The following is a 25,871-nucleotide window of genomic DNA, read 5'->3' on the forward strand; positions in this document are numbered from 1 at the left end:
TATATGAAATGAAAAATAAAAGTACTTTAGTTTGTCTGTCACTAGCTGAAAGAGCCAATTCTGTGACCCGGGGCAAGAATACATCCAAATAAATGACAGGCTTCATATCTCTGAATGGCACTGCAAAGCTGAGTCTCTTCTCTCTGTCCCACGCCACACACTTCTTCATCATTTCATCTGAAGTCGTGGCTGACAAAAAAAAAGAGTGTTTTTCCATTCAAAATCCTTCTTAAATCAGTTGTTCTACCTCTCATTGGCTCAATCGGAGTCTTTGGTGGGGGCATTTGGCCATTGAGCCACATCTCCAGCCTTAATTTTTTGCATTTTATTTAGAGACAGAGTCTCACTAAGTAGCTTAGTGCTTCACTTTTGCTAAGGTCGGCTTTGAACTCATGATCTTCCTACCTCAGCCTCCTGAGCCACTGGGATTATACATGTGTGCCATCATGCCAGGCTAATCAGGGTCTTTTTAAACTTTTAAACTAAACATTTATTCATCTTTCCTTTTTACTACTTCAGATATGTAATTAGAACATCTAAAAGTACTGACAACAGTATTTTTGAATTTAACTTCAGTAAAAATATTTTCAAACAAATTAACAATCTGGAATATTTAATATTCAAATTCAGTAAGGGTTACTTAGGGTATTTTGTGGAAAAAATAGTAAATGAAAAATATTTTTACTAAAAATTTCCTGCTTATTTCCAAGTACAGATTCAAATTTCCTAAATAACCAAGCCACTAAGTTAAATACAGTAAGCCATTAGTGTATTTAATACCAAATTTCAAAAGTAAAAACAAATGAGTTTTTACTAATCAAAATTATTGTCATAAAAACAATCTAAAAGCATCCACGTATTAAAATATTGAGTTTTTAAAAGTTTAAATTCCCCTAACATAAAGTTTACCCACAGAAAACAATGCCAAATTAGATTGTTTCAAAATGGAAAAAAAAATATATGTGTGTGTAACAAATCAAGCTAGAACATTTGCTCTGTTAGTGTGTTGAATTATTCCAATGGCATGAGTATAATAAAAGCATTCCATCAAGTGGTACATTATTCACTATAATCCTCCTTGAAAATACGTAAATCACACATTGGAATAAATATCAGAATATACTATGACAGTATTGATCCCAATTGAAGCACAAATATATCTACACACATTAATTTATTTTGAAAGAAAACATTACCTGTTATAAGATTTTTGTTTATTTGTCCTCCGAGAGATCCAAGAATTTGTACTACTCTAATTCTTATTTCTTCTAAGGACAGTGTTTCATTCTACAAAATGAAAAATTGTATACATGTAATATCTGAGTTAAAATTAAAGAGAAGATGAAAATACGGAAAAACTATTTTATCACCCTTCCTATTGCTAATTTTTTTTTTTTTTTTTTTGTAGTGCTGGGAATCAAACCCCAGGTTCTTATATACCACAGAGCGATGCCCCCAATCCTCTTACTGGTTAATTATATCCTACATGGTAGTGCTATTAATTTTATTGCAAATTCATAAAAGTCATATTTCTTCCAACTATGAAGTTGGATATCTATTTCCTAGAGCAGGAATTCCAGGCTTTTGGGGAGGACACTTTATGCTTTTTTTTTTTTAATGTTTTTTTAGTTATACATGAACACAATACCTTTATTTTGTTTATTTATTTTTATGTGATGCTGAGGATCAAACCCGGTGCCTCACATGTGTGAGGCAAGTGCTCTGCCACTGAGGCACATCCCCAGCCCTCCCTTAATAAGCTCTTAAGAAATATCAGAAAACCCCAGAAAGGTTTTATTTATGTGGGTAATGCTCATTAATATTTATTACATTAGAAATTAAAATTTAAATTCTTGGGGCTGGGGATGTGGCTCAAGTGGTAGCACGCTCGCCTGGCATGCGTGCGGCCCGGGTTCGATCCTCAGCACCATGTACAAACAAAGATGTTGTGTCCGCCAAGTACTAAAAAATAAATATTAAAAAAAAAAAAATTCTCTCTCTTTCTCTCCCTCTTTCTTTAAAAAAAAAAACAAAACTTAAATTCTTTAAATAGTTGTTATTTTTAAAATACACTCATTAATACTTACTAAATATTAAAACTTAAATTATTTAAAATTATTATTTTTAAAATACACTCATTAATACTTATTACATGAGAAATGAATACTTAAATTATTTAAATAATTATTTTTAAAATACTAAACACATTACAAGTGAATGAATGACATACTGTCAAGAAAAGTAACTCAATTTTCCAAACAAAAATCCTCAGAATGGGAGCCCTGTTTCACATAAGTGCAGATCCCTTTTGGCACATTGTGAGTTTCGGGGTTTAGGCCTCACAGAATCACGTAGCTAGAAGAGGGAGGAGCATTTTAAGTCTTTTTAACATAATTCTGGTTACAGTTCTTTGATATTACACCAAAAGTATACTATTGGTAGTTTTTAAAAGTTTTTTATTGTAATGTGGAATTTGAAACCTTATCAATGAACTGGATTACATTAAAATCCTTGATTTGTTTTATATCTGAATAAATGTTTTTACTTGTGCATAACTTGGTAACTTCAAGTATTGCTCATCTGAAAATACTGATTCACTGGATTAGACTAACTTTCCAGAATGTGCCTAGAGGCAAGTGCCAATAAAATGCTAAAAAGAACCACAACAGTGTTGCCTACTGTCATATTATGGTGCAAATGTCAACAGAAACAGCTTTGGTCTTGCACCCTGGAATGCAGGGATCCTCACTTAGAAAAAGCTGTCCTAAGGAATAGGTAGCCTAGGGAATAGGAATTGTGTACCTGTGAAAAAATAATATTTGTAAAACTAAAGATATGCTCAAGTTATGTTATCCATCTTTGTTTATGTGAGATAAAGTTATTTTAAAAATTCATAAAATCATTTTTAGTTGCATGCAAGTCTTTCAATCAAAAGTTACCAAAAATAATAGCGTAGAAAGCATTTATGCTAGGGTTTTTTACTTATCAATTTTCAACATTAAAAGTTTTTCAAGTTGTAATTTTCACTTCATACCAAAAATAGATACTTTCCCTAAACAAAGCTTTTACCATTTATATCATTATTTCCTATCACATCATACAGCTCATCTCAAAAAAAAAACTGGTCAAAAAATTATCACCAAAAAGCACAAAACTAGCATGAACTTGATAAAGTTGTATTTAAGAATGAATCAGGGGCTCGGGATATGGCTTAAGTGGTAGCACGCTTGCCTGGTATGCGTGCGGCCCGGGTTCGATCCTCAGCACCACATACAAACAAAGATGTTGTGTCTGCCAAAAACTAAATAAATAAATAAATAAATATTTAATAAAAAAAAAAAAAAAAGAATGAATCAATCTTACATATCCATGGTATCAGTATTCCAATTTGCTTGTTGAAAATGAACCATGTTACTCTGCATTATTCACTAAACACATTTAAAGGGTAAGGATGAGCAGGACAACAACATCAAGTTAACAGCCAAATAATTAATATAGTTTATATTTTCATGCCAAACATATTGAAACTACTTCTATACTACACTTATTTATATGTAAAAACAACTAACATCTCAAGTGAGGATTCTTTTCTAATCTCTGTATTATATAAGGTAAAGAAAATACAAAGGATATCTTACTGATGAAGTGTTCTTTGTCTTTTTCAAATGCTTTAACACAACTTTATTAAATCCTTTCTGGGCAGCTCGAGAAAGTGCTGACACTTCCCAGTTGTTCTTGGCCTCATCTAACAACAGTAAACAAAAATCAATTTTAAATAGCATTCATTTATTTGATGAATACTAAGGGGAATACACTCTATTACCAAACATATAAACATTAAAATCCTAATCTTATTTATGATGAAAAAAAACCTAAGTTTCTAGAACATAAAGTATTCACACTGGTTGTCTTGTTTTTAAGCACCACTGTCTACTAAAAGGATCATGGTTCCTTGAATAGTGCCGATTCTTAGACTGGAACAGACTCATCAGAAGATCCTGAATTACATACAACCTGCTGCTGGAGCCAGATCCCACACCTCATATACAAGCCAAATTTGTTACCATCTGACCATCAAAATCAACCCACTGGAAAAATAAGAATCCATGAGTCCCAAGCGATATAGATAAAAAAATAAAGGAAAAGAGAAAAAGTTGGTTTTTACAGTAGAATATCAACTAGGATTGAAGTACTAGAGATAGTAGAAAAATATTCTTTTTTTAATATTTATTTTTTAGCTTTAGGGGGACACAATATTTTTTTATTTTTATGTGGTGCTGAGGACCGAACCCAGTGCCTCACGCATGCTAGGTGAACGCACTACTACTTGAGCCATGTTCCCAGCCCTGAAAAATACTCTTTTCTAACTATCACAATAATAAAGGAAGAACTATCAAGGAATACTAGAACAATTATAGTGAAAGTGTGATGAGGAACAAGAATATTTACAGTCCTAAAGTACACCTCTATAAACTACCTATTTTTAAAACAAATCATAAATAGAAAATTTGAAAGTAAAATAAAAAATTCCTTGCCTGAACAAGTAAAAACCCACCACTCCTGAATTCTTCAGGGTGCATCAACAGTGTCTCAAAAAACCACCCCACAACCGTTCAAATCAAGACATTGGCACAGAGTAATGACAACTAAATACAATATAAATTCTACACTGGATTCTAGATCAAGAAAAATATAGTTATATAAGAAACTAATGGGACAAATGAAAATAACTATTATGGACTATATATTAGAAGAGTATGTACCCATATTTCCTGATTTTTTATAAGAATAATGTAGTTATATAAAAGGAAGTCCTCGCTCTTAGGAAGTACACAATGGGACACTGATGTGTAAAGATCCATGATGCCTGCAGCTTACAAAGAATTCACACAAAAAAAAGTCCTGTATAAATATATACACCCACACAAAATCACACATGATATAGAAAGTAAAGGCAAATGGTACAAAATCTTAATAACTGGCTTAGTAAGTGAGGAATCCAGGTGAAGTATACAGTAGTTCTTTTTACTACTCATGCAACTGTTCTGGAAATTTGATGTATCAAGTACAAAGTTACTAAAAACAGTGGTTGCCTTGAACATGATGTTCTTGTTAATTTTACTTACTCTGCTTCTATCATCATATGGTCTACAATACACACATCTATCAATAGACAGATCCTTTGAAACGATCACAGCAACTTTCTTCATTAATCTAAAACATAAGTCTTTTCAAAAACTTAATTAACAGAATCAAATGCAAAACAAAAAATAAAAATACTACATAGATTTTTGCTATTTTGTATATTCTAAGTGTATGAATTTTTGTCAACTACTCAAATAGCAGTACACCTTATATAATATGCATTTTAAAAGCCTAAACTATAGAGATTAACTATTATGAAATTTTTTCATCCCTAAAACAAGACTCACAATCATTTATATAAAAATCTTCCAAAATTCGAACTTTTTTCAAGAATTCTGAACATATATTCAGAATGGTTCAACTAGATACAGTAAAATCTGTCAGATAACTTCTAAGTAATGTTTCCAAGACAATAACATTTAATAACAAAATAATGACTTACATAGGTAAAACTTCACAAATAAAACACTTCATTTCCACTTTTAATATAGTAAAATTTAAAACCCTAAAATACTTACTAATACTTCAGTCTTTCTCCCAACTGAATCTTCATTTTTGCTTGCACCTGGCAATATTCCTTTTCATTCTCATTTAAGTAAATCCAGCCTTTTGACTATTAGTACTACATTCCCTGATTAGTAATATTTTTTGCCTGGTCAGATGATTTTTTCTTTAAAAATCTTTTCCTAAACCTATTTCTTCTCCATTGACCTTTTTTCCCCCAATTCTTAGCTTCATCAGTTATATTTTAAAAATGAATAAAAATCCAACAAAAACACAAAATCACTATTTACTTTTTTTTTTTCCTCCTTTCTTTTTTGGAAGTATTGGGGATCAAACTCAGGCCCTCATACATGAAAGGTAAGTACTCTACTTATTAGCCCTTTCAGTGTTACTTTGAGACAGGGTCACGCTAAGTTGCTGAAACTGGTCTTGAACTTGCAATTCTCCCGTCTCAGCCCACCAAGCCCACTGGAATTACAGGTGTGTGCAATCATGCCTGGCTTCTGATATTTTTAATTCTTGTCTGATTTATTCAAAAATTCTTTGCAAGGTAGTATATTAGGAATTACAAAGAGTTTCTATCCCTGAAGATTTTATAAATCTTATATTTTAATGCCTTGATTACATTTCCTATTGTTGCAATTACACTGAGATAACTAAGGAATAAAAACAAACATATAATGAAAACATTGGGTTCAAATTTTAAAAGTTTCAAAAAATATGAACAGTCCTATTAATCATGATGCATATTTCAATTTTTTTAAACCTTACCTGATAAAGTGGAAGTCTTCAGGTATCCATCAAGGCAGGGGAGAATATTTTTGTAATAAGGCTGAATTACATGCTTGTCGATGTAAACTGACCATTCTTCAAGAGCATTCAGACCTACTTCTGCCAGTGGGGGATAGCTCAAACCCAGCTTGAATGCCATCTATGTCAATCCAAACATGATAAAGAGAAAAATGGTGAATTTGAGATTTAAAGAAAAAAAAAAACACCAGTTAATTGTGGTTTCTGTGTAATACACCATTATTCTACCACAGGAGCCCAGACATTGCTGGAGGTATGTGGGTACAGTCCAGGTCACCACAAGGAAAACAAATAGCACCAGTCCACAAGACTGGTGGTTTACTACGGACTTCCAACATATGCAAGGTGTAATTCTCACATTTTCCTGCAAGGGAAGCTCAGAGAGGCCATGTCAGGTTTCCTGAGCACCAAAGCTGGGAAGTGGCAGAGGCTAAGCCATTCATGCAGCCTGCATATGTGGTTCTGCATGGAGATCCTTGGTATCTCCATGCTCTTTAGGAAAAATAATAGCAATGAAGATGTGGGTCTGCTCAAAAAAATTCAACTACCTGCAATGCAGGAACGTAGGCTCTAAAGTCAAGTTCAATGATGTCATGTGGCAGGGACAGAACAAAGGTCAAACAGGAGGCCAAAAGTTCATCTTTGTACTGTTTCATTTTAACTGATACCTTGATGAGAAATAACACAATAGTAAGTATCTGAAGAGAGACTACAATTTGAAAATCAATTTTAAAACTTTTAGTCTATTTTCAAATACAAAGAATGAGCACATAGACTTTATATGACATGACCATGTTCACTTACAAACTAACCACTGATCTCCAAGATAATTTGTTGAAGGGCCTAATTCCCCTCTATATGAAAAAATTAAGAAATATATTTTGATTTTGAGTTGTCATCACTCAGTTGAATTATTTTAAGGGAATTCAAGGTACTTTTGAAACACAATGATTTGCTGTTAGTTTTTTAAAGACCTTAACTTCCAATCTGAATTTAGCAAACCAGTTTTTTAAAAAAATTATGTCACTTATGATCACTAGGATTTTTTCAATACACATTCATTTAAAAATAACCTATAAAACACTAAGATAAATCACTTAAAAATTACCTCTTTGCCAAATTTTGCAAATAAAGCAAAGCAAGAATACTTTTCTGGGTCCTCAGGAGAGCATTTCAGACTCTTTGGACTAACTCCCTGTCAAATAAAATAGCAAATTAGTACACTAAGCAAGAATTAGGAAATATTATATTCTAATCCAGCAGTTCCCAACCTTTCTCCAGAAGGCTGAACTCATTCCACTTTACCAAAGTCCAGTGTGGAAAAAAAAGAGACTCAGCTATAAGAGCATTTCCAGGCAGAGGCCAATAAGAAATAGAACAGGAAGAGGGAAGCTGAACTAAGTCCATTTCCCTTTCCGTCTTCCAGTAAGATATCTGTGTTCTGGGAGACCTGCTTCTCCTGAAATTACACAAGCAGAGTACTTGTGTGACAAAATGGAGCCTCATGGATGCTATCACAGTCATTCTCAAAACTCAGAAGGCACCAAAATATCTGGATGAATTGCTGCATAAATCACTCAGGCTTGCCCCCAGAGTTTCTGATTAGCTAAGTATATAGCCCACAACTTACAAATAATGACTGCAATTCAAAAATTCCTAGGAATCTTGAATAAATTAGCGAGGTGGTTAAAAATCAAAGCAGAAAATGCTACTAACTTTTCAAAGACAGTCATCCAACTGACACTCAAATATTAACTTTTAAAAATATATAATAAGGGCTAGGATTGTGGCTCAGGGGTAGAGCGATCGCCTAGCACAAGTGGGACCCGGGTTCGAAAAAAAAAGATTCTCTTAAAAAAAAAAAAAAATATATATATATATATATTTTTTTCTATCAGTTGGTAGAATGCTTGCCTCGCATGCACAAGGCCCTGGGTTCAATCCCCAGCACCTCCCAAAAAAATGAAAATAAAAATATATAATAAAGCCAGACGTGATGGCGCACACCTATAATCCCAGTGACTAGGGAAACTGAGGCAGGAGGTCACAAATTCAAGGCCAGCCTTGGCAAGTTAATAAGACTCTATCTCAAAATAAAAATATTTTTTAAGAAAGGTTGTAGCTCAGTGGTAGAGCATTCTTGAGTTCAATCCCCAGTACCACAAAAACAAACAAACAAAAATACATGCAAATATACATACACACACACACATATACATATAATTAGTAGACTTTAAAACTGCATATGCCATAATCACACATATTTCATAATGCATCATATACACTCATTTTTTTCCAAAGGGGAAAAAAAAAGAATGAAAACACAAGAATAAACCATATTTTCCAAAATTCTTACCTCGAAATATTTTATTTTCTTGGCATTTCTCACTGCAATAGAAAGCAATTTGTAGAAACCACTGATAAGTGGCAACCGTGTAGACAGCAAAATTAACTTATATGCAAATGAATACATCCAAGGTTCAAAAAATCCTACTTGTTTCTCAGGGAGAATCTCTCTGTAAAAACAAATTAAATGTTTAAGGTAGAAATTTTTATCCTACTAATTTTTATTTATCTTTAAAAATATATGGGTTATAAAAATTATAATTCTATTGTATAACATTTTAAGTAAATTCTTTTTTAATCTACCTTTAGATTTTTTAAAAGGCTCATTTAGATATATTTTAAAGGTCTATATATAAATGATTTTAGATTTAAATCCTTATACTATTTTATTTCTTATATTTATTTAAGGGTATTTCCTCTATTATACCCAATTACTAATAATTTTCAGTCTTAAATAATTAAAATTTTACAAAGTACCTGCAAAATTCCACCAGGTTAATGAAAGCTGAAAAATCTTTAGGTTTAGCAGGATGTAAGTTAGCAGCTGGATCTGAAGTCGGGATCACCCAAACACCAGTAGCCTCATTTTCATCCTTAAAAATTAATTGTACCAAACATTGTACTATTCGATCACATATTATTCAACAAATAACTTTTTGATCTTCTTGTCCTAGACCTGATGCTATGAGGAAAGAATGAAAACCTGATAAAGGCAGAGACAGGTTCTTAAGAGCCTGCAGTCCGGGAGGAACAACAGGACTTGAAGCAACAGAAAAACCAAAGAAATCATGAAGTGATGAAAGAATGGGAGAAATAAAACAAGGGTCTGATTTCTTCAAGAAGCCAGCAGTGATACTTGGACAGAGGCAGAATTGTAAAAGGTTAAGAAGGATCAATGATAACTTGGAGGTTTCCAACTGGGAAAAAAAGAATAATGAACAGTAATAAGAAAGACAACGAAAAATGTAATTTTGGGGGAGTACATGAAGTTTAATTTTAAACATATTATGTTTGTGTTACCAAATCTATGTTATCAAATACAATTTGTATATTCAAATTCTAATATTAAACAACAGGTTATAAACACAGAGACAGAACCTAAAAAGGACTGTAGACCAGTTATGACAGAGGTGACAGGGGACCTGCTGGCACAGGTCAAAAGAGTGGACCACAGAGAAAGAGAAGCCAGCGAACACTTCTGAATGAAGATGAACAAGTAAGTGTTCTAAAATGCTTGTATGTTGGATGACACAGTTCCAGGAAATATCCTTTTGGAGAGTTTTTTGTTTTGTTTTGTTTTTTAATGAAATTATCTTAAACAAGCATACAACACATAAAATAATTCAACTCACACTGGTTTCTATCACCCAGCATAAAAAAACAGCACATTACAAGTACAATACAGCCAATGTGGCCATGGCCTTATAACACTTCCATTTTTTCCCCTTTGCATATTCTCTCCATTATCCCATCATCTCTCATGAACCTTCACAAGTGCAGTAGAATTACATACACGTGAACTCTAACAAGCACAAATGCGTCTAAAATTATCACTATGATCAAAGCAAACTAAAAGTTTCCAATGAAACTTCTAACCCTTTCACACTAGTCTCAGTCTTGTGGTTTGCTGTCTCTACAGACACCTCAGAAAAGAGTAGGGCAGCTCCACGCTAGCAACTTCAAGCAAAGATTTACCTATTATCCAGGCTACAAACCCTGGGTATGTTCAGTCTATTACCTGCATTCTAATATCTCAAGAGCAAATTTGATATTTTCTGCCCCAGTTTGGAGTGTTCTTATCAAAAAACAAGGAACCCCACGCTTCCCTTTCCTACTGTAAAAAGTCTCATCTATCAAAGTGAGAAATAAACCTAGCAAATTAAAAAAATATAAGTTTTAACATATTAAACATAGAAATTGCTTTCTGAATAATCCACTGATAACATTTTGTGTACAATAAGTCTATATCCAACAGAAAAGCATCAATGGCATATAGTAATCCCACCCAATGAAATCAATTTGCTTCAACCCCCTAAAGATGTGCTATTATTCCCTGAATATTTACATGCAAAGAAAGTTAGTATAAAATGATGCAATATTATTGACAAAAAATTCTAACCTCTTGTTCTCCAAAAGTCTGTTTTTCTAGTGTAAGATCCAATTTCTCCACAATCTTCAAAATGGATTTTACAAATTCATCATAGAGTAAATGATTCAGACTTTGAAAGGAAGAATTCACAAAGAGAAATGTCTCGTCTGCTAAAATAAAATCCTTTAAATAAAGGAAAAAAACTTCAAAATTTTGTACAAAGAAATATTTAGGATGAGTATTTATAAGCATTAAGATATTTTTTAAAAAGATACATACACAGGTTCTTGTATTTTTAGGTATCATGGAACCAGTGATATGTAAACTGTGGCAGATTTACCTGAAGTTTTCAAGCTTCAAAAACCTTTTGAAATCCTTATTACAGCATCATTTCAGTCAGATAATACAACTTATATAGTCATCTACCAAATACTTTGTACATAGTAGTGAATGAGAAGATTTAGACAAAGCCCTGTCAAAACATTACTCTAACAATTTGTGTGCAAATGTCCATAAACACACAAATGTAAGAAACATATACACTATTTGTTTGTGTACATACACATATATGTACACATGTGTAAACACATACATGCATAATAGGCAAATATATACCCAGCCTCACAATAAACTGGAAAGTATAATCTACCATTTCTTTAAAAGTGAAGCTATTGTATCATTCCAAAATTATAGTCTTAATTTCTCTGCCTATTCTCACACATTCTATGGGATTTAACTTCCAAATATAGGGATATCTAACATTACATACAATAAATATTTTGGATAAAATTAATAAATGCTATTCTATTTTAACTCAATAAAAAAAGTAAAAAAAACCTAAGATTTTTTGACAAGATAGAAATTATCTATTGACAAAAAGTTGCATGCCCTAGGTATCAATGCTTTGTCAATGGATATATTAAAACATTAGGCAACCAAGCCTAATGTAGAAACTGAAGAAATATCTACCAGAATAATGGTAGGCAGGAGGTATTATTCTAATATAATTAATGTAAATAGTAACTATGCACTAATCACCTTCACACCTATTCAACCAATTGGATTTATCTTTATCTTAAGCAAATAAAGAGGGCTGGAGGTATTGTCCAACAGTAGATTGTGTGTTTAGCATGCATGAGAATCTCTAGCACCCAAAAAAAAAAGTGGCAAGGGGTGAGATAGTTCTCTGGTGATAATACTGTTATACTTTTTGTTTCCTAAGACATTGGACCTGATGAAAATAATAATTTACTACCAATTACATTATCCTGTCCCATGAAGCTAAAAAAAGGACTTAGCTACAGTAATTAATTTTAAAGAGCTCTACATTTGTATTCCATTCAATTAACTTTTTTCCTAGTTTCACTTTTTTTCCCCGCTTACAGTACTTGGGAATGAATGCAGGGCCTTAAGGATGTTAGGCAAGCACCCCTACCATTGAGCGATATCCTAGGTCTTTTTATTTTATTTTGCCCTAGCTGGCCTCAAACTTGCAAACCTCCTATCTCAGCCTAGGCGCTATTACAGGAGTGCACCACTGCACCCAGCTTCTAGTCTCACTTTGTCTTCAACTATTTTAATTTTTCGTTACTTGAAGAATTTTTTAAAAACTTTTTAAAGTTATCACAACATAATTCTGAAACAAGTATTTAGTCAATAATTATTGAAAAAAAGGAACTGGGGAACATTTGTAGCTTTAAAATTATAAATTTTACCATCATCTGGTCACAGTTCAGGAGATATCTAAAAAGATCCACATAGTCTTTATACGTGGGCACTTTCCATTTGCCAGTTCTAACCTCCCCTGAGGCTCGTTGGTCTTTAGATTCAGAGTCAGCACCCTGGGCCAGAAAGAAAGCAAGCCAATATTGACTGATGTACTCACAAAAGCAGCTTGGCTACCAGAACTTGCTGATTTTCAGACTTTTCTTAACTAAAACTGCAACCAGCAGGAGACTTATACAATCAGATCAAGGAAGACATATTTGAAAGCACAATAAAAAGAAGCTGAAAAAAGGATGATTGTTCTGTGACTAAAACCAAAAACTATTTTGACATATTATCCACCAGATGCACAATAAATCATTCTTTCTCTTTTCTTACACAGTTCAATCTCTCATCTTAACCTATTTACTATAATTTCTAGTAACTAAGGTATGTCTCCCATAATATACCTTAGTATTTTATCCTAGAGTTTCAAAAGAGAAAACATTTTTTAAAGATTCTTTAGTTGTAAATGGACATAATACCTTCATTTTATTTATTTATTTTATTTTTATGTGGTGCTAAGAATCAAACCCAGTGCCTTACATGTGCTAGGCAAGAGCTTTACCCCTGAGCTACAACCCTAGCCCAGAAAACATTTCTTTTTCGTAAAAATATATAAAACAGGGCTGGGGATTAGCTCAGTTGGTAGAATGCTTGCCTGGCACGTACGAGGCCTGGGTTCAATCCCCAGCATCACACACACAAAAAAAAAAAACACACAAAAAAAAGTGTGAGTGTGTGTGTGTATACACATTATATATGTATATATATGTATATATATAAAATACACACACACACACACACACACACACACACACACACAGTAAAGTTATGTTTAAGGAATTTCATCTTTCACTTTTTTTTTTTTTGGTTCCTGGGATTGAACTCAGGGGCACTCAACCACTGAGCCACATCCCCAACCCTATTTTGTATTTTATTTAGAGATAGGGTCTCACTGAGTTGCTTAGCACCTTGCTTTTGCTGAGGCCGGCTTTGAGCTCACGATCCTCCTGCCTCAGCCTCCTGAGCTGCTGGTATTATAGGCATGCGCCACTGCACCCAGCTGAGGAATTTCATATCTTGTGAGAAATACATTCACCTCACACAATATAGGTATTATGACCAACATTTTTTAAAATGTAAGACATGGCTAATGAAGAAGAAAGGCCACTTTTATATATTTACATACTAAAACTACAGCAACATTTCTATCCTCCAGTGATTAAAAAAGACTTACTTTGAAACATTAGATTCAGAATTTACCTTTTGAAGGATCACTGGTTTAGAACATATTCTGATTAAAGCCTGATGCACTAAAAAAAATAAAAATAAAAATAAAAATGAACACTGAAAAATATAACCAAATGGGCAACAAAAACAATTTTTATAACTTCACCTCTCGATTTCTTTTCTAAATTTGTTAATATCCTTAGTTTTAAAATTTGAACTATTAAATTCAGAAACTAAGTATGAGGGAAAAAAATATTTTGACCCACCAAAATTTTAAGAATTCTCTAAAAGGGTTTTAAGATACAAAAGAATCCTATTTTTATTTATTTATTTGTTTGTTTATTTATTTATTTATTTATTTATTTATTTTTCTGCAGTGCTGAGGATTAAATCCAGGGGCTCATGCATACTGGGCAGGCTCTCTACCACTGAGCTACATTCCCAGCCTAAAACAAAGGAATTTAGCAGATGTTATGTAATATATTAAGTATTCATTACTCATCATCATAAGAACAAGAATGCTCTCACTCCAGTCAGAATGGCAGCTATTATGAAGACAAACAACAATAAATGTTGGTGAGGATGTGGGGGAGAAAGGTACACTCATACATTGCTGGTGGGACTGCAAATTGGTGCAGCCAATATGGAAAGCAGTATGGAGATTCCTCGGAAATCTGGGAATGAAACCACCATTTGACCCAGCTATCCTTCTTTTCGGACTATACCCAAAGGACTTAAAAATACAGGGACACAGCCATATCAATGTTTATAGCAGTACAATTCACAATAGCTAAACTGTGGAGCCAACCTAGATGTCCTTCAGTGGATGAATGGATAAAAAAAATGTGGCGTATATACACAATAGAATTTTACTCAGCAATAAAAGAGAATAAAATCATGGTATTTGCAGGTAAATGGATGACGCTGGAGAAGATAATGATAAGTGAAGTTAGCCAAACCCCCCCCCCAAAAAAAAAAAAGCCAAATGTTTTCTCTGATATAAGGAGGTTGACTCATAGCAGGGTAGGGAGGGGAAGCATGGGAGGATTAGATGCATTCTAGATAGGCAGAGGGGTGGGAAGGAAAGAAAGGGAGCAGGGGATTAGCAAGGATGGTGGAATGTGATAGACATCATTATCCAAAGTACATGTATGAAGATATGAATTCGGTGTCAACAGACTTTATATACAAACAGAGATATGAAAAATTGTGGTATATATGTATAAGAATTGTAATGCATTCCCCACTGTCATTTTTTTTATCAATTAAAAAACAAAAACAAGAATGAATGGCAAACTTACCCACAGTACTAATGCAATTCCAGAGAATTGGTCCTTTTTCTGCTAAGGCTAGGAAAACTTTCACTATGGCTTTACAACAAACTGACTGCATTTTTGGACTATACTGTGGGAAACAGTCTATTTGTACCACTATGATATGTTCCAGAACTGGAGTATACACCTCAGGAACCTAGCGAAATGAAAAGCAAACTAAAAGTTAAAGGAGAGAATAAATATATGAATAATACAAATATCCAAACCAATTAGAACTACATTAAGCATGTTTTAGATAAATGAAAACTTCTCTGCCAAGCTTAATGCTTATGACTGCCTAAAAGAAATTAGAATAAAATTATCTGATGGTTAAGGCACAATTGTATCCCAAGCAGTGATTCTTAATTTTTAGAACAGAAAAAGAAACACGTACTTTTATCTTCTCTGGCTGAGAAATCAAGTTACTAATGGGAAGTCTATTAATAAAAAATATTATTAAAATGTCATATTGACCACAATAGTGCCTACACTAAAGGAACGTAGATATGACTCCACTAAATTATTTGAAAAAAACAAGATTAAATATTCAAATTGTACACAATTTATAACAATTTCACTTACTGTGTCAAGGTAAAGCAAGACACTTGCAATAGACTGGAGGAAACTGGGCATCTGATAAACATGGTCATCAACAGTGTCTGTCTGGGTGAGGAACATTTGCTTGCAGCGCTGAATGAGCTCAATGTACATGAAGTCAACATCTTTTGCATTTATAACCTTACAAGGCTTTAAGAAAAGCAAAACATAACTCTTCATCAAACTTGTCCACATCAAAACAAAGTTACTTAGGATGTCATGTTAAGCCATGTTATTATAAACTGATATTAGCAAACTACTTACTTGTTTACTTTATATAAAATATCTTATTAAGATGCTTTTTATACTAAGCTGTGATCACACTCTAGTTATTCATACACAGAACATTTTTTTGATTAACTATGTTCTAGGTACTGTTTAGATGGTGGGTCACATGCAGTCCGTGCCCTTATGAAGCTAGGCAATCCCAGGAAGACCAGACTTAAACAGATGTCCAGGATACACTATTATACCATGCTCCACACTATGAGCACAGTCTTCTTTTTAAACTCACAAATCTGATAATGCAACTATTTTTTATTCTAAGACCAGATCTCAAAAAGTTGCTAAAGCTGGCCTTAAATTTGCAATCCTCTTGCCTCAGCCTCCCTACTCCCTGGGATTATGGGAGCATGCCACCAACAACTACAATTTTACTTTTTTTTTTTTTTTTTTTTTTAAATAAGGAACAATACAGCACAGAGAAAAACATGGGCTTTTGGTCTTTAGAGTTTATCAATTCTGTGTATCCTTTGATAAGTTAATTTCTCTGGATCTCAGATTCCTCGTGCATAAAACAGAATAATACTCAGCTTATAGAAGAGTTATAAGGCTCTGAGATAGCATGTATTATAGGATTCTTACATAGTAAACACTGAAAAAGCTCTTAACAAATGACAATAATACTGTCACAAGTATGAGACACTATCCTTTAAACACTCAGGTGAAACAAAAAGAATAGAGTTAATTAATGAGCCATACTCCCGCAAAGAGTCCATATCCACGGATAGCAATGGATAACTCCTTGTTGTTTGAATCTGTGTTTCTGATGATTCCATAGAATTGTTCCATAAAGTACTGGAGCTTACTCTTATGCACCTCTGCATCTTTTGCCACCATAAAAGAAATCTGTAATTACATCATATTTATCTTTAGAAATACTTAATAGCAAAATAATCTATACAAATATGAAAAAACTGAAATTGTTTCTATACTATTTACATACTAACAGTTATAATTTCTGTTACTCATAAGACACTTTACTTCCATTTGCTTAGTCTGAAGTTCAAGAAAGACTCTTAATAATGATATATTTATTGTATGTGATATATTCTTCCTAAAGAAATGAACTAAAAGAGACAGGGAAATATAGAAAGTAATCTGCACACATGCAAAATATAAATTTTGATAAAGCAGAAAGTAGTCATTGGAGCACATGACATCCAGAGTATGAATGAAACTATCAGACCCAGTGGACAATGAATTCAGAAGTCATAACAAATATAAATTACAACTTACAATCAGAAAGACAAGGAATCACAAACTTATAAAAAATAAGCTACAGATTATAAAGCTTAAATGAAGTGAGGGAAGGGGTAAAAAAAAAAAAAAAAGTGCTTTTAAAAGCAAATAGATGATTATCTACCAACTAAGCAACAGTGGCCTAAACGCAAAAACATAGGTAATCAAAAGAGCTTTCCTAATTTTAGGACAAAGACTGTCTAGGATAAGAATGGAAAGACTTGAGATAATGAACAGATGGAAAGGGAAAAAGGAGCCACCTTTCATCACCAACCAACTACAACATTCCCTAATTCTACCCAAAGCCATCAGGTCTTAGCATTTGTCCTTCTCCGGTCTTTGTTCCCCATTCATTTTAGAAGGATGGAGAATCACGGATATTGCTTCAAAATTTCCTTTCACAAAACAGACCATGAACATGTTTCTCAAGAAGTAAATAAATAATATCTTAATTTCAAAAGTTTTTCATTTTCTGAATTTATTGTAATATTTAACCATTTAAGTGTTGCTACTTTATCAATGCATTTTCAGCAAATGTCCTTTCAATGCATTGTTATCCAATTGTTTTCTGCTTATTATAGCAAAGATTTAAAAATATTTACCGAGAAGACAGGATAGAATAAAATATTTTAGCATATCAAACAATGCTATATCATAATACCATTAAAAATTAGTCATGCCGAACTCAATGTGCCATCAGGAGAACATACAACAGTGGAAAATCTCAAGGTTGCAAAAATTGTGAATAATACTCCTTTATGGCAAAATATCTTTCTCCTCACTCCTTCCTTCTACAAAAGGAGGAAAAGAGAGGGGAAAAGGAGAAGGAGGGAAGAAGACAAAATGAGAAAGGGGTCATCAAAATAGTGATTTGTTTTTGTTGGTAGTGGGATTTTGGAAGATTTGCACATTATTCTTGGTCCTGTGTGTCTTTTTTTTTTTTTTTTAATGCAACTAACCTGCAAGGATTTTAATAAGAAATTTATAAAAAGCTATTAAATGAAAAAAGAAAAATTTGGGGACTGGGGTTGTGGCTCAGTGGTAGAGTGCTCATCTTGCATGTGTGAAGCTCTGGGTTCAATCCTCAGGACCACATAAAAGATAAATAAATGTGTCCATCTACAACTAAAAACATATTTAAAAAAAAAAAAGGAAATTTTCTTTCCCATAGGGATAACATTTAAATTTTAAAATGCATCTATAATAACAAAAAGGAATAATGGAAAATAAGATAACATGAAGCTAGAGGACAGTGAAGTGCTAATACAAGGACAAACATAAAGGTGAATGGAACAAACTAGAGAGTCTAGAAATAAGTCCACACTTACATGGTCAATTGACTTGTGTGTGCGTTACTAGGGGTTGAGCCCAGGTGTTTTGCCAATGAATTACATCCCCAGCCCTTTTTATTTATTTTGAGACAGTCTCACTAAGTTACTCAGGCTGATCTTGAAGTTGTGATCCTTCTGCCTCTACCTTCCCAAGTAGCTGGGATTACAGGTGTGCATCACTGCACCTGGCTTGGTCAAATAATTCTTGACTAAGGTGTCAGGGTAAGTCAATGGGGGAAATTAAGTCTTTTCAATAACTGGTGCTTGAACCAACAAATGTGGGGGAAAATTGACATCAACCTTTATTTTATAACATAAGCAAAAAGTACCTCAAAATGTATTATAGACCTAAATGCAAATGACAAAACTATAAATTTATTACAAAACTTCCTAAATAAAATTCCTTCTTAAATGGGATACAGGAGCTGGACATAGTGGCACACACTGGTAATCTCAGTGACTCAGGAGGCTAAGGCAGGAGGATCTCAAGTTTGTGGTCAATCTCGGCAACTCAGTGTTTCAAAACAAAATAAGAAGGGATGGAGACATGGCTCGGTGGTAAGCATCCCTAGGTTTAATCCCCAAAACAAAAAAAAATGTGGCTAATAACCACAGGAAAAAAAAAGGATCAATAACAACAGTCACCACAGAAATCCAAAGTAACCTGGGCGTGGTGGCTCATGCCTATAATCCTAAACAGCTCAGGAGGCTGAGGCAGGAGGATCACAAGTTCAAAGCTAGCCTTAGCAATGACAAGAAAGCACTAAGCAACTCAGTGAGACCCTGTCTCTAAATAAAATACAAAATAGGGCTGGGGATATAGCTCAGTGGGCGAGTGCCCCTGAGTTCAATCTCTGGTACCCCCAAAAAAAGAAATCCAAAATAAAACCCCAATAACATTATGTACCATTAGAAATAGCTAAAATTAAAGTAACAATACCAAGTATGATTGAGTACATAGGATAACTAGAAAAAAGTGGTTTTAGTATTTTACATTCCTGCATCACTGGCAGGAATGTAAAATGGTAAAACCACTTTGGAAAAGAGTTTGATAGTTTCCTCTAAAGTTTAACATATATCTATCATGTAATCCAGCAATATCACTTCTAAGTTTTTACTTAAGAGAAATGTTAGCTGAGTGAAGTGGTACACACAGTAATCCCACTGGCTTGGGAAGCAGGATGGTTACAAGTTTGAGACCAGCCTCAGCAACTTAGTGACACCTTAAGCAACTTAGCTAAATAAAAATAAAATAAAATTTTTAAAAAGAGCTAGACATGTGGCTCAGTGGACAAGCTCCCCTGGGTTAAATCTCCAGTACCAAAAAGAGAGAGACAGAGAAATTTGACACTTGGGTACAAATGGACTTTGCTATTTTATTTACAAAAATCCCAAATTAGAAACAATCAAATGTCTATGAATAAACTATGCTATATCCATACCTTGGAATACTATGCAACAATAAAAATGAACTACTGACACACGCTACAATATGGTTAAATTAAACTCTCAAAAACACTGACAGAGCCAGGTGTGGTGGTGCATGCCTGTAATCACAGCAGTTCAGGAAGCTGAGGCAGGAGGATTACAAGCTCAAAGCCATCCTCAGCAACTTAGTGAGGATGTAAGCAACTCAGTGAGACCCTGTTTCTAAATAAAATACAAAAAGCTAGGGATTTGGCTCAGTGGCCAAATGCCCCAGAGTTCTATCCCTGGCAACCACCCCCCGCTGCCAAAAGAAAAAAACCAACACTGACAGAGCAAACCAAGTTAACCATAACAGAACAGACACTATAAAACTTATATGGAATTCTACAAAAGGCAAAACAAATCTCTTGTGTCAGAAAGCACTGGTTGCCTATAGCTGGGAATGGGGACAAAATGCAAAGGCTCAAGGGAATTTTCTAAGTGTTATGGTTTAGATATGAAGTGTCCCCCCACATTCATGTGTGAAGACAATGCAAGAAAGTTTAGAGGTGAAATGATTGGGTTATAAGAGCTTTGACAATCAGCGTGTTAATCCAGTGATAGGGATTAACTAACTGTGTGGTAACTATAGGCAGGCAGGATGTCACTGGAAGAGGTGGGTCACTGGGGACCTGCCCTTGGGGTTTATACTTTGTGGTGAGGGCAGAGCTCTCTTCTGCTATCTGGAGACCATATCCTCAGCCACCTTTGTCCACCACTCTCTTTTGCAGTGATGTTCTGCCTGATCTCAGGCCCAGAGCAATGGAGCTGGCTATCTATGCACTGAAACATCTGAAACCATAAGCACCAAATAAACTTTCCCCCCATTAAAATTGTTCTTGTCAGGTCTTTTGTTCACAGCAATGAAAAAGCTGACCAAAACATTAAGTGGCTGGAAGTATTCTGTCTTGAACAAATTACACAGTACATATATTTATCAATTACAACTGTAAAAAAATAAAAATAAAATATATGCATGCTGCTATATATAAATTATACTTCAATAACACCCACTTTTGTGTAGGTGCCTGTGGGCACTATAGGCAAGTAAACTACACCCTCATCCTAGCATTGACTTCTTAAATAATAGTTGGTAGACTCTGAAGTTCTCAGTGCCAGAACAAAGAGAACATTATATATGCCCCACTTTCAATATGAGAAAAACAAACCAGACATTCAGGGAAGCAAAGTTTTCCCTAGTAATGAGGTGTAAGAAATGTCTGCCCAAGAGCCTTCATAAAAGGGATACTATAAGCAACAAAAAGTTTAAAATAAATCTATCCAGAAATTTCATATGACTGTCTAATAATATCAATGGAAGTCAGTGGCATAATGCAAAGGGCATCTTGGATAAATTATTTTAAAATGCATAAAAGGACAGGACTTTCTGATGCTTGTACAAAATATAAGATAAAATTTACAATATCTAGATTGTGAAACAAAGAATTTAACCTTGCCTAAAAAGAAGTCTGATATTTGCCTTGGCTTCTGGGAGATAATCACCAAACCCTTACAATGTCATGCCTGGTAGAAATGTCTTTCTTTGCCTGGGGGCCTCAAGTCACACTGGATTAACTAACGACTTGATTTAGAGGTTGGTCAAACTTCACAATAACAATGTGGGTGGGGGCTTTGGGTCATGTGTTATCAACTACATGGGCAATCAATCAACTCATTATGCAAACATGATGCAATAAAAACTGAACACTGAAGTTCAGATGAGCATCACAGTTAATACTCCATGTGGGCTGTTACATATCAGTATCAGGAAAATAACAATGTTCTGACTCCACAGAGAGAGGACACTAGAAGCTCCGTGTCTGGTACTTTCTTGGTCTCTGTACTATGTGTGTAGTTGATTTTTAATTCTGCCTTGAGCTGTAATAAGTCATTACTGTGAACTTAATAGCTTTGAGTTTTATGAACCTTTTTAGCAAAAAAAATCATTTTTTTTTTCTTATTTTGGTACCAGGGATTGAACCCAGGGGTGTTCAACTATTGAGCCACATAGTCACATCTGTAGCCCATTTATTTTCTATTTTGACACAGAGTCTAAGTTCCTTAGGGAAACTAAGTTGTTGAGGCTAGCTCTGAATCTGCAATCCTCCTGCCTCAGCCTTCTGAGCCACTAGGATTACAGGTGTGTACCACTATGCCCAGCACAAACTATCACATTTGAAGGTAGTTTTGGAAACCCCTAAACATGCAAAAGGAGTCAGCTATAAGGACAGCACTGAGGGAATTGTTTCCTAACTTCTTAGTTGCCTGAACTCTTTTAACTTTTTCAAAAATTATACAGTATTAGGAGAATAAATATCTTCGGTGATTAAATAACATCTATTCAATCTAAGTTTTTATTAAGGATTAGAGCAGGAATCTGAAATTAAATTCTCTGGCAAAGATCTGCAATGAAGATGTTCTGTGAAGCTCATTAACGGCAAACAGCCAAACCAAAGGAGGGCTAATAGTCATCCCTGCAGGCCCTCTCCCCACCTACCCTCTGCTATGACAGGCAGGTGTTATTAGTGAGCATTGATTCAGGGATGCCACCGGGTGTGATTCCCTCCAAAAAGACTCCTACTTAAGTCCTGGACATTCTTATTCATCTTAGTAACAAAGCCTGAAATGCCGTCTCTCAAAAGCCAATGTTTACTGAGATCCAAACATATTTATGTGAAACAGAAAAAAATAATACCATAAACTTTCATTTTCTGTAACAAATAAGATCAGCCAATTAAGCAAAACAGGCATTTTTATGAAGAGGACCAGGAAAGGAAGCAACGTTAATATCAAGAATAACTTTGACAGACAAGTTTGATGGGCAGGTTGAGAACAGCAGAGAAACACTCAGTTGAGAGGGACAGCAGGAAGCAGTAGGGGGCCAGACACAAAGCACACTTATTTCAGTTTTGTGGGAGTTGGGTCACACCCAGACAAAGGACAGCAGTGCGCTCTCTCTCTCTTATTAAGCTGTGAATCTCAGGCCAATAGTGTCTGCACACAGTTCACAATTTTCCTGGACTAGTCTGCACATTTACTATCACTTATTCATTTTTAACAGTTCTCCAAACAAAATTTTGACTCTCCAGGATCTTTCATCAGATCCAACTTGGCAGTCTAGCTCCTTAACACCTAGCCTAAACTACAGGAATTTCCAGATGCCTCTGGATGCGCACAACAATTTTGAAACCACTGCTCAGAACCACAATCACAACACATTCCCCTTAGCCAAAAAAGATCTGCTTCAAAATTTGCCAGATGAAATTCTGCAACTGCATCCTATCTATATGGAAAACCCACAGGGACAAAGGTGCTCTCCCTATCCTTGTGGTAATCTCTCATACAAGCCTCCATCTTCTCATAGCAGCTAGCCCTTACCTCCCGAGAGATGGGGTCCTTGGTCCCCCACCCTCCAGTTTGAGTAGCCCTAACCTCCCAGCCTTTCCTCTAACCCATTCTCTGACACATCTTAGCTCCATGAGACTTGCCTCAATGTTGGTTCTCTATCCTGATCAAAATTAATATCTTACTAGCTCTCTTGGTCCAGCTGCCAGTTATGAGACTGATGGAAAGTAAAGCCTTCTGCTCTAAACACTACAGATGCTAATGGATTCACTTATATCTATTTTTCAAATTTATACATAGAAGATTAGAATTTAATTTTGTGAAAAAAAAATCTTATTATGAAAGTTGAATTTGTAGTACCTGTTTCAAAAAGGATTCCAGGGCTGAATATGCAGTTTTTTTCAGTTCTACATTCATATGGCTACACCACTTTGATAGTACTTCAAATAAAGAAATGTAGTTTTCCAAAAGGCAGGTACTAAATTGAGATGCATGCAGAGTAAATAAGCGTAGGCCAGCTGCAAATGCAAAACACATTATACTTAAAATAGGACAACATACCAGTATATTATAGGGACACAGCCACATCAATGTTTATAGCCATACAATTCACAATACCTAAACTGTGAAACCAACCTAGATGCCCTTCAGTAGATAAATGGACTTTTTAAAAATGTGGCATAGGGCTGGGGTTGTGGCTCAGCGGTAGAGGGCTAGCCTTGCACGTCCGAGACCCTGGGTTCGATCCTCAGCACCACAAAACAAATAAATAAATAAATAAACAAATGAAAAAAAAAATTTAAAAAATGTGGCGTATATACATAATAGAATATTACTCAGCAATAAAAAAGAATAAATCATGGCATTTGTAGGTAAATGGATGGAATTAGAGAAAATAATGTTAAGTGAAGTTAGCCAATCCCAAAAAAACAAATTCCAAATGTTTTCTCTGATATAAGGAGGCTGATTCATAGTGGGGTAGGGAGGGGGAGCATGGGAGGAATAGAAAAACTCTAGATAGAGCAGAGGGGCGGGAAGGGAAGAGAGGGAACATGGGGTTAGAAATCATGGTATAATGTGATGGACATCATTATCCATAGTACATAGATAAAGACACGAATTGGTGTGAATATACTTTGTTTGCAACCAAAGATATGAAAAATGGTGCTCTATATGTATAATATGAATTGTAATGCATTCCATTGTCATATACAAAATATTAATAAAATTTTTAAAAATTAAATAAAATAGGACAACATAAGCCAGAACAGAGCAGAAAACTAAGAAAGCTTCAGGTCTGTGTCAAAGCTAAAATTGTGTTCATGAAGACTTAGTACATCATACTAAATCCGGATTTATTTAAACAAAGCCAGAATCAAACAGCATGGATTCTCTGAAAGATACCCTAAGATAAATATATTTTTAAATCATAAATCTGAGCATAATCACCTCAATCCAGGTTTGTGTTATAAAAATTAAACTCCCAAAACCTTTCTATAATAATTATAATACGAAATATCACAGATGTTATAAGACTCACTTTCATTCACAGTTTAAGTAAAAACTTATTCAAGATGTTAATCGAGTAATGTAAAATACCACAACTTATTAAATATAGACTCTTACCCAAGGGGACAGCATATCTCTTCAGATCAATCTATTTCAGAGAAAAAAATTCACCATCAGTGTTTGAAAATCACACATCTCAACCATAAAAGACTGAAGAGTAATATTTATCCTACCTGAGGACAAATTGCTTTTAGTGCAAAATCAAAAATCTCCCTTGAAGTCTGTGGATCTGGGGAAATAACAAAAAAAGCCTGTTACAAATCATTACAGTATCACCTGATGTACTTTACCAATAACTCTGCAAATTAACAGGTTTGCTTCAGACAGGCTGAGTGCATTAACTCCAAGTCTCTTATGAATTCAGGAGTAATCCCTTTCAACACTGGATCCAACTAGAGAGATGCAACTTAATACTGCTGCACAGTTATTATCAGAGGAAAGTAGAAAAATGTGGAATAAGGAAGACATGTGTTTAAAATCCAACTCATCACTTAAAAGCTCTGTTAGATAATCTCTCAGAGCTTCAGGGATAATTTACACCTTCTTTTAGGGTTGCCTCGAGAATTACATAAAGTAACTCATTCCAGGCCAAACACATTCCACCTAGGTATTTATTCCATGCATAACACATGCCAAATTATTACGGGAATTACAAATGTGAATAAAATATAACCTTTGACCTTACTGAAATTATCATCCAAAAAGCAAGACAGAACAGGCACAAACTATAATGTGAGGTTCTTATCCTGGCCTGAATGATATTCAGATATTTGTATTTGTCTCCCACCAAATTATTCACTGCAGTTATACAGTAGTTATGGTTTATTCATCACTGAT

At 34.4% G+C, this 25,871-nt stretch overlaps 1 protein-coding gene across 1 annotated transcript in view; it reads right to left on the bottom strand.

Moving 5' to 3' along the window:
• Positions 1-25,871, bottom strand: part of Prkdc (protein kinase, DNA-activated, catalytic subunit) — a 162,682-nt gene that overhangs the window by 127,435 nt on the left and 9,376 nt on the right. The window contains exons 8-24 of the mRNA XM_076836401.1: positions 25,208-25,263; positions 25,092-25,122; positions 23,826-23,983; positions 16,783-16,929; positions 15,787-15,951; positions 15,193-15,361; positions 13,925-13,974; positions 12,610-12,735; positions 10,925-11,077; positions 9,283-9,398; positions 8,816-8,975; positions 7,568-7,654; positions 7,008-7,127; positions 6,421-6,580; positions 3,639-3,745; positions 1,197-1,287; positions 26-189 (exon numbers count right to left, since the gene is read on the bottom strand). Coding sequence (XP_076692516.1) covers positions 26-189; positions 1,197-1,287; positions 3,639-3,745; positions 6,421-6,580; positions 7,008-7,127; positions 7,568-7,654; positions 8,816-8,975; positions 9,283-9,398; positions 10,925-11,077; positions 12,610-12,735; positions 13,925-13,974; positions 15,193-15,361; positions 15,787-15,951; positions 16,783-16,929; positions 23,826-23,983; positions 25,092-25,122; positions 25,208-25,263 — 2,060 coding nt within the window. The remainder of the gene's footprint in view (positions 1-25; positions 190-1,196; positions 1,288-3,638; positions 3,746-6,420; positions 6,581-7,007; positions 7,128-7,567; positions 7,655-8,815; positions 8,976-9,282; positions 9,399-10,924; positions 11,078-12,609; positions 12,736-13,924; positions 13,975-15,192; positions 15,362-15,786; positions 15,952-16,782; positions 16,930-23,825; positions 23,984-25,091; positions 25,123-25,207; positions 25,264-25,871) is intronic.

This window comes from Callospermophilus lateralis, chromosome 16 (assembly GCF_048772815.1).
Source record: "Callospermophilus lateralis isolate mCalLat2 chromosome 16, mCalLat2.hap1, whole genome shotgun sequence".
NCBI classification, from domain to species: Eukaryota; Metazoa; Chordata; class Mammalia; order Rodentia; family Sciuridae; genus Callospermophilus; species Callospermophilus lateralis.